At 35.3% G+C, this 12,622-nt stretch overlaps 1 protein-coding gene across 1 annotated transcript; it reads left to right on the top strand.

Moving 5' to 3' along the window:
* The first annotated feature begins 250 nt into the window (after positions 1–250).
* On the top strand, positions 251–2,243 carry LOC108990273 (tyrosine decarboxylase 1-like). The gene has a single exon (XM_018964188.2). The coding sequence runs from the start codon at positions 396–398 to the stop codon at positions 2,082–2,084; it is 1,689 nt and encodes a 562-aa protein (XP_018819733.1). The 5' UTR covers positions 251–395; the 3' UTR covers positions 2,085–2,243.
* Positions 2,244–12,622: the final 10,379 nt, after the last annotated feature.

The raw sequence follows: 12,622 nt of genomic DNA on the forward strand, positions 1-12,622 counted from the left end.
AGCTAGCTAGTTAGGGATTCTAGAAAGTGCAGGGCAATATATATTTTTTTAATATAGTTACCAAAAGAAGAAGAAGAAGAAGAAGCGAAGATAAACGCGGACGGCCAATATTTCATTTCATTTGCTCCACAGGATCATTTCACGTTATCATGATGGGATCGCATGCAGAAGATTTCCAAGCTTATCTTTCACGTGGAAGAACGTATAATGGACCGGCCGTTGCCTATCGAACTTTATATAAACTCTTCATGCCCATCGTCTACTGTATCTGAAACTACCAAAGACTTCCATTAAGCTTGTTTTGTAGTTTTTTTTTCTGCCACTTTCTCCTTAATTACTCAGTTTGAGACCTGCGAAGCCAAAAACCAGTACTTTTTTCCCTCTACGTACCAAAGATGGATGCCTTCAATTTCAACCATGAATTCATGATGAAACACTCGTCTTCCTATGACACAAATAATCCACTAGACCCTGAGGAGTTCAGGCGTCAAGGCCACATGATCATAGATTTTCTAGCTGATTATTATTTGAATATCGAGAAATATCCTGTCCTTAGCCAAGTCGAACCAGGTTATCTCCGAAAACGCCTGCCAGAATCTACCCCATATAATCCTGAATCCATTGAAACCATTCTCCAAGACGTGCAGGACCATATACTTCCCGGTGTAACTCATTGGCAAAGCCCTAGCTATTTTGCTTACTTCCCATCCAGCGGAAGCATAGCAGGGTTTCTTGGCGAGATGCTTTCCACTGGATTCAATGTGGTTGGCTTCAACTGGATTTCGTCACCAGCTGCGACTGAGCTAGAGTCAATAGTCATGGATTGGCTCGGAGAGATGCTTCAGCTGCCCAAGTCTTTCCTTTTCTCGGGCAATGGTGGGGGCGTGCTACAAGGGACTACTTGTGAGGCCATTTTGTGCACACTCGTCGCTGCTAGGGATCAAATGTTGCGCCGCATTGGGAGTCAGAATATGGGAAAGTTGGTGGTCTATGGATCTGACCAAACGCATTGTTCACTTCAAAAGGCGGCACGGATAGCCGGAATCAACCCAAGTAATTTCAGAGCCATCAAAACCACCAAGAGCACGACATTTTCGTTGTCCCCGGACTCCCTACGATCAGCCATTTGCAAAGATATTGATGCAGGCCTAATCCCTTTATTCTTGTGTGCCACTGTGGGGACAACTTCGACAACTGCAATTGATCCACTAAGGTCGTTATGCGATGTTGCCAAAGATTATGGCTTGTGGGTCCATGTCGACGCTGCTTATGCTGGAAGCGTCTGCATTTGTCCTGAGTTCCGGCATGTCATTGATGGTGTTGAGGGTGCAAACTCTTTTAGCCTCAATGCACATAAATGGTTCCTAACCACTTTAGATTGCTGCTGCCTTTGGGTCAAGGACCCGAGCGCCTTGGTAAAATCACTCTCAACAAATCCTGAGTACTTGAGGAATAAGGCAACCGATTCAAGGCAAGTGGTGGACTACAAAGACTGGCAGCTTACCCTAAGCCGAAGATTCCGATCTTTGAAATTATGGTTCGTGCTTCGAAGCTATGGCGTGGCTAAGCTTAGGGACTTTCTGAGAAGTCATGTTAACATGGCCAAGCTTTTTGAAGGGTTTGTCACATCCGACAAGAGGTTTGAAATTGTTGTCCCTAGAAGCTTTGCTGTGGTTTGCTTTAGGGTTTTGTCCCCAAGAATGGATAACGGCGTAGCATACGCAAAACGTACTACAAATGGTCATACAAATGGGCACTTAAACGGTCATACAAACGGGCACTCAAACGGGCACTTAAACGGTCATACAAATGGGCACCTAAACGGTCATACAAATGGAAAGGGTGATGATCATGATCATGATGATCATAACTACATGAAAGAAGAAAGTACAAATGAGCTCAACCGGAAGTTATTGGAGTCCATTAACAAGGCAGGCCGTGTTTTTATGACTCATTCCATGGTTGGCGGTGTGTTCGTGATAAGGTTTGCAGTTGGAGCAACTCTAGTGGAAGAAAAGCACGTTATCACGGCTTGGAAAGTGGTGCAGGAGCACGCAAATGCCATACTTAGCGAAAACTACTAAAAAGTATGTTTTTGTCGCATGCATGGATTAATTTGGGAGATCAGCCGCGTGATATTGTTTGAAGCAAGAGATTTAAGCAAATCTATGTATGGAGTTAAAAATAAATCAGCTAGAGTTTGCAGCTGCCGGTTATATATCTATATATATATATATATATATATATATATATTATTTTCCATTTTGTGTTGGTGTTATTAATTAAGTACCTTTGGGTCTTAATTGGTAATCAACCCCACTAGTTCTTCAGATTGTATTGATTTTTACTTGGCTATTTTAAATATATAGGTGGAGTTTGTTTGTTAATTTGAATGTCGCTTTCAACTCCTTAATTTGGTGAGCTTTGATCAGCTTCACCCCCATTGTATTTGCAAGCTTGCAGAGCCGAGCAGAAATAATTGATTATTTGTAATTACTATAAAAAAACTATTTATTTGTGACCATTTAATTCCAGCGAAATGATTATTTACAGTTAAAATGAGTCTATTTTAGTCATAAATAACTTTTTCGCCGCAATTAAATGGTCACAAAAATTCATTTTTCTTGTAGTGAATAAAAATTACTATTTATGTTAAGAATGAATTCATTTCGATGAGAAATTGTCAATTTTATTAGCAGATCGTTTCTTGTACAACACAAACAACTCCGCATGCATAGTTTGGGTTGTAAATCATGAATAACTAGCTAGTGCGTCAGAAAAGTAACTTGTAGCAAAACGTACGGAGAAATATTACCGATCAGTTATATATATATATATATATATATATGAGAAATTCTATTTGCATGCAGTTTTCATTTGAAGATTCTATGTGCAAGCCTTTTATTAAATGATAAAAATACAATTTTGATTAGGATATTATTATAATTTTAAAAAAATTTAAAAATAAAATTAATAAGACTTGCAATGCAGTCTCCATTTAGAGACTATACATAGCATTGCTATATATATATATATATATATATATATATATATATATATAAAAACTTGTGGCAAGACGTGCATGTGTAGTATATTTATATATGGCGACAGAGATGGTGCTGCCGGATTTTAGAGTACTTGGGGCCGGGCGAGAAAATCAGTTAAAACGGAAAAAAATACCACAGATAAGGGCGGTCCCATGCTGGGAGGGAGGAGCTGGAGATTCAAAACTTGATGGAGGCCGGTAGAGAATTTGGAGATCCACGGAAAATGAGATCACGAGGGAACATGCACGTTTTGTGGATCTCAAACTCATCTCAACTCATTATTACAATTTTTTTAAATTTCAATATAAAATATAATAAACAATTTAATTTTTTCAAATCTTCAAATAATAATAATATTAAAAAATAATATTCTAACAATATTTTATCAACTGAACTCAACTTAACTCAGTTCAACATCCAAACGCAGCCCTAGGTTTGGTTAACGAGAGTACCTCAAGTACTCTCAAACATTCTCACTACGAACACTCTCATAACTATTCTTTACTTTATTATTACTTTTCATCTATTTTTTTACTATTCATTATTTTTTACTACGATTTAATATTTTATTAATATTTTTTTACTATCATGCACAAACATTCTAAAACACTTTCATGTATTGTAGAAGGAGAAATAATTTGTACAAACTCCAAATAGACAAGTCCTTATAAAAAAATATACCCCACTTTAAAAAAGTGTAAAAAAAGCTATTATTTATTAGTGGGACTCATTGTCACTAAAAAGAAAATTGTTTATTTGTGGCCAGTTAATTTTAGTAAAATGACTATTTACAGCTAAAATAAGTCTGTTTTGATCATAAATAGTCTTTTCGTCACAATTAAATGGCCACAAAAATTTATTTTTCTTGTAATATATTTTACAAAAATCTTATATGAGACTTGTCTATTTAAGATTTGTATATAACTTTAGCAGAAGTAAACCTGAAAGTCTTTCAAGACGCTGAGGAGGAGAAAAGAGAGCAAGAGATTGAACCTGGCGCGAGATAAGGAAGAGAAACTAAGTGGTTACCACGCCCACCCACCGAGAGCTTCACAAAAATGAACTTTGACGCTGCTTTGAATAAGGCAGACTGGCAGAGCAGAAAAGAAAATGGGTATAGGCCAGAGTGGTAGCAAGAAATCATGAAGGGGAGATCATGTTCTCTTTGTGTGCAGCTAGCTAGCTAAGAACTTTCTGGGAAGTGTTGAGTCTGCTGAAGCAAGTGCTATGTGGAAGGCAATGAAACAGCTTGAGTTCTGCAGTTACAAAGATATGCAGTTGCTATGCACAAAAGGTTATAAATGAAGTAAACAAGGAGGCTTCCAGTGGATGTATATATAATATAATGGGGCAACAAGTGGATAAAATCAAATATCTTCTCTCCCACAGACGATTCGACTTACTCTTTTTTTTAAATTAATAGTATCCGTATTCCGTAGCTAAAAAGATTTTTTATTTTATTTTATTTTTATATGTATAATATCAAAATTTAAACATACTAAAATTATAAATATAATTATTTTACTTTATATTAAAATTAAGAGTATTGCTACACTCATCGACACTCTCCAGAGTGTCTATCAAGAAGGTTAATTTTTTAATTTTTAATTTTTTTTCAAATATTTTTTAAAAAATTTATATTTTTTAAAATTACAAGCTTATTAAAAAATATTTTCAAAAAAAAAAAAAAAAAGGTGAATATCTCGGTGAGCCCTGCATTATTCTAAAATTAAAGGAAGTAAACAGAAAGCAGAGTGAAAATGAAGGCGCCTGTGCTGACACGCAAAGCACTTATCCTTATCTGAAGGCGCCTATGCTGACATGCAAAACACTTTATCTGAAGGCGCCTGTGCTGGGCTGTTTGAATTTAAGACACAGATCAACTCATTACAATTTATCCCATCTTTATCATTATAATTTTCTTCAATTCTTACACAAATATAATAAATAATTTCACTTTTTTAAATTTTAAAATACTTTTTTCAAATTTTTATATAAAATATAATAAATTATTTAATTTTTTTAAAATTTAAATTAATAATAATATTAAAAAATAATATTTTAAAAATATTTTATTTTATTATTTATAAACCATCTTAATTTATTTTAAATCTAAATTATTATTTAAATTATTATTAGTGTCACTTCGTTAAAAGATATTTTTAATTATACATAAATACTTTTTATTTTAAATAGAATTATAAAATAATTATAAACTAATAGTAGATTTATCATTTTTCGTGCAGCAGTATGCCTGCATGAAAATTAAGATGTACGTGCGAGAAAAAGTACGTAACGTGACTTGACAGCTTGGGTTTGTCGTCATTTGGTCATGGCTCATTGACGGAGTTGTATTTTTCTTTTAGAGTATTATTACTGCATCGTATAATTATTTTAAAAAAATAAAATTTATTATTATTATTTTTTTATATAAATATTATATTTACTATTTTTTTCAAATAAATTACACATACTTATGCAGTACTCCACATTTTCACATCTGTAAATATTATTTTTCTCTCTCCTCTCTCTAGTCTATGCGCCATCTCTGAGCTGGCTACCCCATTGTTTTGTGTTTAACTTTATAATTACGATAATTTGGTATTCTTATATATATATATATATATATATAGTTATAAAGATGGCTAAATTCCTAAAACTTTCTATCTTGCTTGAATCATTATTAATATAAATATATCATTGTTATATGTGTAACACCGGGATAGAGCAAAAAGTCATTTTCAAAAAATTTTATTTTTGAATTTATACGTATGAAGAGCCTAGTTAATTTTTAACTATTATTTTTTTATATATACTAGTTGCTAGTCCAAATTGTATTTTGGTGGATAACAAAGTTTTTTAAATAGACTTGTTATTTTAATAATTTCCTTAAATGCTTTTGGGTCGGATGCAAAATCTTTTTATGAGCCGATGATTTTATGGAACAAGCATTTTTTTTTAAGATGAATCGAGGCCCAAAATTCAGAAAGGAGTCCATTTACTAATATTTTATTTATTTTTACTATGAAACATGAGTCTAGTAGCGGAACCAGAAATTTGTTGTAGGGGGGTCGAGTAAAGCTAAAACTATAATAAAATATTTTTTATTCTATTTTTTAGTCAAAATAATTTATAAGATTAAAATAATTTTGTAGAGGGGGCCAAAATAATTTTTTAGAGAGGGGATCAACACAATATGAAATAATATAATTCTATTAAATTATAAAAAACTAAAATATATTAATTTTTTTTTCAAACTTTGGGGGGGGGGGCCATGGCCCCCCCCACCCCTATGCAGGTCCGCCACTGCATGAGTCAAATATTTGAAATGACCCAATATTTTCATCAAGCCCAAGCCCGTGAGAACCAAGAATAGAACCCACGTCATGCATGGTTCCTTCTACTAGGGTTTTTAACAGCTACTATATATACCCACACATTAGGATATTACACAACCGTCTATTCTCGATCCCAAGAGTAGCTGCTGCCCAGCTTCACACAGTTCCTCCCAAGCCACCCAGCCATTCACGTCGCCACAACCCTGCACCGAGAACCACCAAGCACCGAAAAACAGAGCACCTGCTCCCTCCACGTTGAGCCACAACCCAGCCACCCACGGTGCCAGCTCTCTCCGCATCGTCATTACCTGTTCAGCCCCACAAAATCGTAGCCACTAACGCAACAGCCCAGTGCTCATCTAGTTCGGTGCCACCATCCATCTCACGGAAACATAGCTCGTGTTGTCCCCTATTTTTGCACACCCAAAACAGAGGGAGTGTTCCTCCCACCTTGAGCCACTGCAACCACCCTCCACCGAGAGCACCATCACTTTGAGGCCCCACATAAACTGTTGGCGAAAACTTTTCGTCACCCTAGGTCCGCCACATCAAGCCACTACTCTCTCTTCTTCTTGGTAGCACCTTCTTCCACATGCCGTGATCACTCTCTCTTTTTCATTCCATCACTTTCTCTCCCGCTCATCACTCTCTCTCTCTCTCTCTCTCTCTCAGTGTGCCGTCGTCGAGACAGCCACCGCCCACCGCAAACAAACCAGCTTTGCCGTGACCTCCATTCCTCTTGGTGAGTATCTTGTGTGCTCTCTCTCCCTCACATTTTGCTCCTACTCACCGTGTTTCTCTTATCCCTCATCTGTTGCTCTCTCTCACTCTCTCATCAGTGCTCAGCCGCTCACCTTGTCGTCACAACCACCGCATCTACCCAACTCTGTCACAACTCCCCTCAGTGAGTCTCCGTCGCACCTGGGTCTCTCATTCGCTAGTGAACAATTTCATACTAAAGTCTCTTTTGGCATTTTACGTAAAGCTTGATTTACAAGAGAAGACTTGTTTTATTTTATGATATTACCCTTTTAACCCTTTAAGTTACAAGCCAAACCATAGGGTGTTTTGAACTCATTATTCAGTTGGGTTAATTTTTACGATGGGCTTTTTCTTTTTATATTCTACATTGGATTTGTGTTTTAAATGAGACTGACTAAGTTATAATTTATTTCAGAAACTTTATTTTTTTCCTATAGAAAATATTTGAGGTTTTAATTTATGTTAGTTAATATTAAAAGTTTTATAGTTAGATTTCAATAGTAAATAATTCAGGATTTATTGTTGGAGTTGGAGAAATTAAGTGATTATTGATGAAATTGGGAAGTGATGATATTTTTTTTAGGGATTGAGAATTTAGATTTTTCAAGAATTAAAATAGGTTATTTTAGAATCTTAAGCTTAAATATTGAACTACGTGTTCGATTGAAAATTTATGGGAGTTTCATGACAATTTTATAGACGACGATTGATTTTTCGTTTAGTATTGTTGTGAAGAAATTCTGATAAGCTAAGAGGTTCAGGTAAGCGGGGTTCCTATATTAGACTTTGCATAAAAAGAAAATGAAATGGGGTTGATTTAAAAATATGCATGTTTGTTTTGAAAAGCAATATGAAAAATAACTTCAAATATGTATTCCACATATGCATGAAATCTGTATAAGAGAAAATATTTTTTGTCATAATTGGTATAGACATGAGCTTATTTTTGTGCATTTTGTTTCTGAACTATGCAAAAAGAGAGAATATGAAATTTATGAAAATTTGTGCATGTGATGCGAAAATATTTTGAAACTGTTTTTGAATATGTGAAAGATTTGAATTTGTTCAGTACTCTGTTTGGGTATGTTGTGACATCTGAAAACCTTGGCATGAGATTCTAATTCTGTATTCTAATTAAGTCTAATTCTAATGTTCTGCTCGGTTTCCGTTACGACCTAACCACGGATTATAATAGTGGATACGACCCAGCCATGGGTATAATGGTGGTTTATAACCATACCATGGAGGTTAAATATGGTATACTACCCAACCATGAGTTATAATAGTGGATAAGGCCCAGCCACGGGTATAATGATGGTTTATAACCCTACTACGGAGATTAAATATGGTATCTATCCCGATATGATGCTCCAATATAATGAAGATGAGGTCTCAGATTTTGATATGCTAAAAGATTTTGAATATGAAAGTTTTCTGAAAGCTTCACTCTGAAATTTTTAGTAATATGTTTTGATTTTGCATTCTGAAAGTAAAATGTTTCTGATTATGCATTCTGTAAGTAAATGTTTTGTTCCACATTCTGAATTCTGAAAATGTTCATGTTTACATACTAGTATATGTTCTTTGCTTACTGAGTTGTTGATAACTCACTCTTTATCTTCATAATTTTTTCAGATAATTTTGATGCATCAGCTGGAAGTTAGGAATAATGAGTACTTGCCTTGGGGTACAAGGACTTTTTGGAGAGTCTTTTTGGTAGTGTTAATATTTTATGTTGCTTTGGTATTTTGAGTAATGAATATTTCTAAGTCATTATGGAAATGTTAATGTATATTATTGAGGTACTTCTGATGTGTCCTTATATAGGAACCTGAAAATTTGTGTTGAACAAATATGTTAATATTTTATGGAGACTCTGAGTTATTTTAAAAGTGTTATTGGAGATTATTTTTAGGTAACAAGAATTAACTCTTCGGACCCACGGGGACGGGGCGTTACAATATGCATATATAAACTATATAAATATATTTACAAGAATTCAAAGATTATTTGTCAAAATTTATAAATAAAGATATAACATTTAATATTAATAGAAAATTTATATTTATATATTATCATTTTAACATGTTTTATGTGGCATCAAATAATTGGTCAAAAAATTAAGCATAACAAGTAATACTTTCCAATAATTTAATACTACATCATGAGATGAACTTTTTTTTCCTTATTAAAGTATACCCTTTTTGCAACGAAATTCTACTTCTCTTTGCAAATGGATGCAATTGCAACGAAAAAAACCCTCACAAAATAATCGTTGCAAAAAAACTCGAATCTAGAATGCCAATTCATTTAGCAACGATTTTCAGACAATAGCAACGACGTTGATTCGTTGCAAAAATTTTCTACCCATAACCGACAGTTTAGTTTCGTTGCAAAAAGTAAAATGCACATTAGCAATGATTTCATTCCTTTGCAACTCAGTTGGACTAATTAGCAACGTTGCTGACTCATTTCCAACGAAACAAATTCGTTGTAAAAGTATTACTTTTTTACCAGCAAAGGAAATTCGTTGCAAATTAGGAGACATTTGTTGCAAAATGGTAACCCAAATAAAACATTACCAGCAAAATTCAATCGTTGCAAATGTCTCAATGCCAACGAAACAATTTCGTTGTTATCATCATTTTCAATGGTAAGATTTTGTTGCTAAAAAATAATTACCAACGATTTTGAATTTTCTTGCAAAAAAAGAATGAAGTTAAAATTAAATTACTAACGATATGATTTCGTTGCAAAAACTATCTCAGAAATGAGGTAATTTCCTTTTTTTTTTTTTTTTTAAAAGAAAAGTTAGGGTCACCTGTACACTAGTGACCCCTCCCCAATTTTATTAATAACCCTCACTTGTGACGGAAGAAAACCGTGATTACAAAGACAAGCATCTGTGGTACAAATGATAAACCCAACATGCAGGAAAAAACCAAGCCGGAAAAAAACTAACAAAAACAACAAAATAAACGACAAACAACAAAAACACGAAACTAACTAAAATGCAAAGACGGTAAACCTGAATAATCCATACGGATAAGCCCACGCAATGCACGGGGAGTCTCCGTTAATTGCAAAAATGCTAAGTCTTTTCTAGAAGCTCCCTGTTTGGCTAAGCAATAAGCGACTTTATTTCCCTCTCTAAAAACATGGTTTATCGAGTAGGACATGGAGTCCATAATGTCGATAATTTCCTCCTAGAAATCCTCCAGATACCACACCCCACATCTCTTGCTCTTCCACTAGGATATAACATTCATAGAATCAAGCTCGATATGCACAAAATTAAGAGATAAAGATTTACAAACCTGGGGCCCATGAAGGAGAGCTAGAAGTTCTGCCCGACTATTAGAACCTATGCCAATGAATGAGGAAAAAGCATGAATAAGTTTTCCATGATTATTTCTAATGATCCCACCTATCCCTGAGGCACCAAGGTTACCCAAACTGCTGCCATCTGTGTTAAGCTTGACCCATCCCGCCGAAGGACGATTCCAGGTGATAGTTTTGCAACGCCGAATTGGGATAAGAACAGCCTGGACATTCAAACTTTTCAATACCTGCAAATCAAAACTGGAAATGTGAGAACTAGCATGCATATCACGGCATATAAGACTAATCCACAGACGAACAGAATGAATAATTTTTGAGACAGATTCAAAGCGACCCTCCATACGCGCCAAACAGCGCCTCCGCCATAGTCTCCAAGTTATAATCATCGGAAGAATTCCTAGAATAATGCCAACTTGAGACGAATTATTAGCTCAACGAAACCACCTCTTCACTGTATCTTTCCAATTTTGACCTATCGGGATCCCAAGATAAGCCCCAAAATAACGCCAAGTATAATTAGCAATATCACCTGCAAAAAGAACATGATTTTGGTCCTCAAAGTGACCATTAGCACAACAATCACAACGAGAGGTAATAGGGATGCCAATACGATGAAGATGATGATCGACACTAAGGGCCATATACCAAGCTTTCCACATGAGAGACGACATTTTAAGAGGGAGACTCTTATGCCAAATCCAGGAATGACCCTCAATAGTATCACTTCTAATGCGGATACAATCCCAAGCCGACTTAGTAGAAAACAGACTATTATCATTTTTAGTCCAAATCAGAACATCCATACCAGGCTTCGCTTTGCAAAGATCCTCTAAAATATCATCAATTTGATCCGGCCCCACTAACTGACGAATAAAATCAACATCCCAAACATTATTTAATTGAAAATCCTTCACGAGAAGATTGGGATGCCCCACAATATTCATATCATTGCTTAAAGGACCTCTGTCTCTCCATTTATCATACCAAAAAAAAAATCTGACCATCCTTAAGACGCCATTTAGAGTTATCCAAGATCCAAGGAAGAGATTTAGCAATCATTTTCCAAAACCTAGTACACTTAGTAGGATCAACCAGGGCCCAAGGTTTTAAACCCACATATTTACTCTTAAAAAAATTAGCCCATAAAGAATTACCTTGAATAAGATTCCAAGCAAATCTGGCATGAAAGGCTTTTTGCATATCATCGAGGTTTCTAAGCGCCAAACCTCCTTCCTCCACGGGACGGCAGATAGAATTCCGGGCCACCCATTTTTTCTTACCTTTGCCATTATGCTCCCCCCAAAAGAAAGTACTCATCATCCGGTGAATGTTTTTAATAGTAGCTTGAGGGACTTGAAGGACAGCAAAAAGATAAAGAACCATACTAGAAATAACGTGACGAAGTAAGGTAAGACGGCCACCCGTCGATAGAAATCTCATCTTCCACCCCGAAATTTTCTTTTGGATATTAGCTAGCATATCTTCCAGATGAACCTGTTTGAGACGACCCAAAATAATAGGCACTCCAAGATATTTGAAAGGAAAAGATCCTTCTGAAAATCCAGTCTTCCGTAATAATAAGCTTTTGCGAACAACAGAGATTTTTTGGGAGCAGAAAATGGCAGATTTAGAGTGATTGATACACTGGCCCGACCAGCTCTCATATTTATGGAGCACATATAAGATCTCCCTAATAGCTTGAGAGCTAACATTAGAAAAAATAACTACATCATCAGCATACATAAGATGAGAGATTCTGGGCGAACCTCGGGCCTGGGAGAATTGACCAAATTTTTTAGCCTCCACACTTTGCTTGATCAATCTAGAGAGAATCTCTTGAAGTATAATAAAGAGATAAGGAGAAAGAGGGTCACCCTGACGTAAACCTCGGCCAGCTTTGAAAAATCCTTTAATAGTGCCATTCATCATAATAGAATACCAAGGAGTCGAGATGCAAGTTCTGATAAGATCACAAAAATTAGAAGAAAACCCAAAACAACGAAGAACCTCCAAAAGAAACAACCAATCCACGCGATCATAAGCTTTAGCCATATCTAATTTAATCATGATATTACCACCATGGGCCTTTTTATTAAGGTAGTGAATCATTTCCTGAGTAATGGTAATATTTTC

This window comes from Juglans regia, chromosome 4, assembly GCF_001411555.2.
Source record: "Juglans regia cultivar Chandler chromosome 4, Walnut 2.0, whole genome shotgun sequence".
Classification (NCBI taxonomy): domain Eukaryota; kingdom Viridiplantae; phylum Streptophyta; class Magnoliopsida; order Fagales; family Juglandaceae; genus Juglans; species Juglans regia.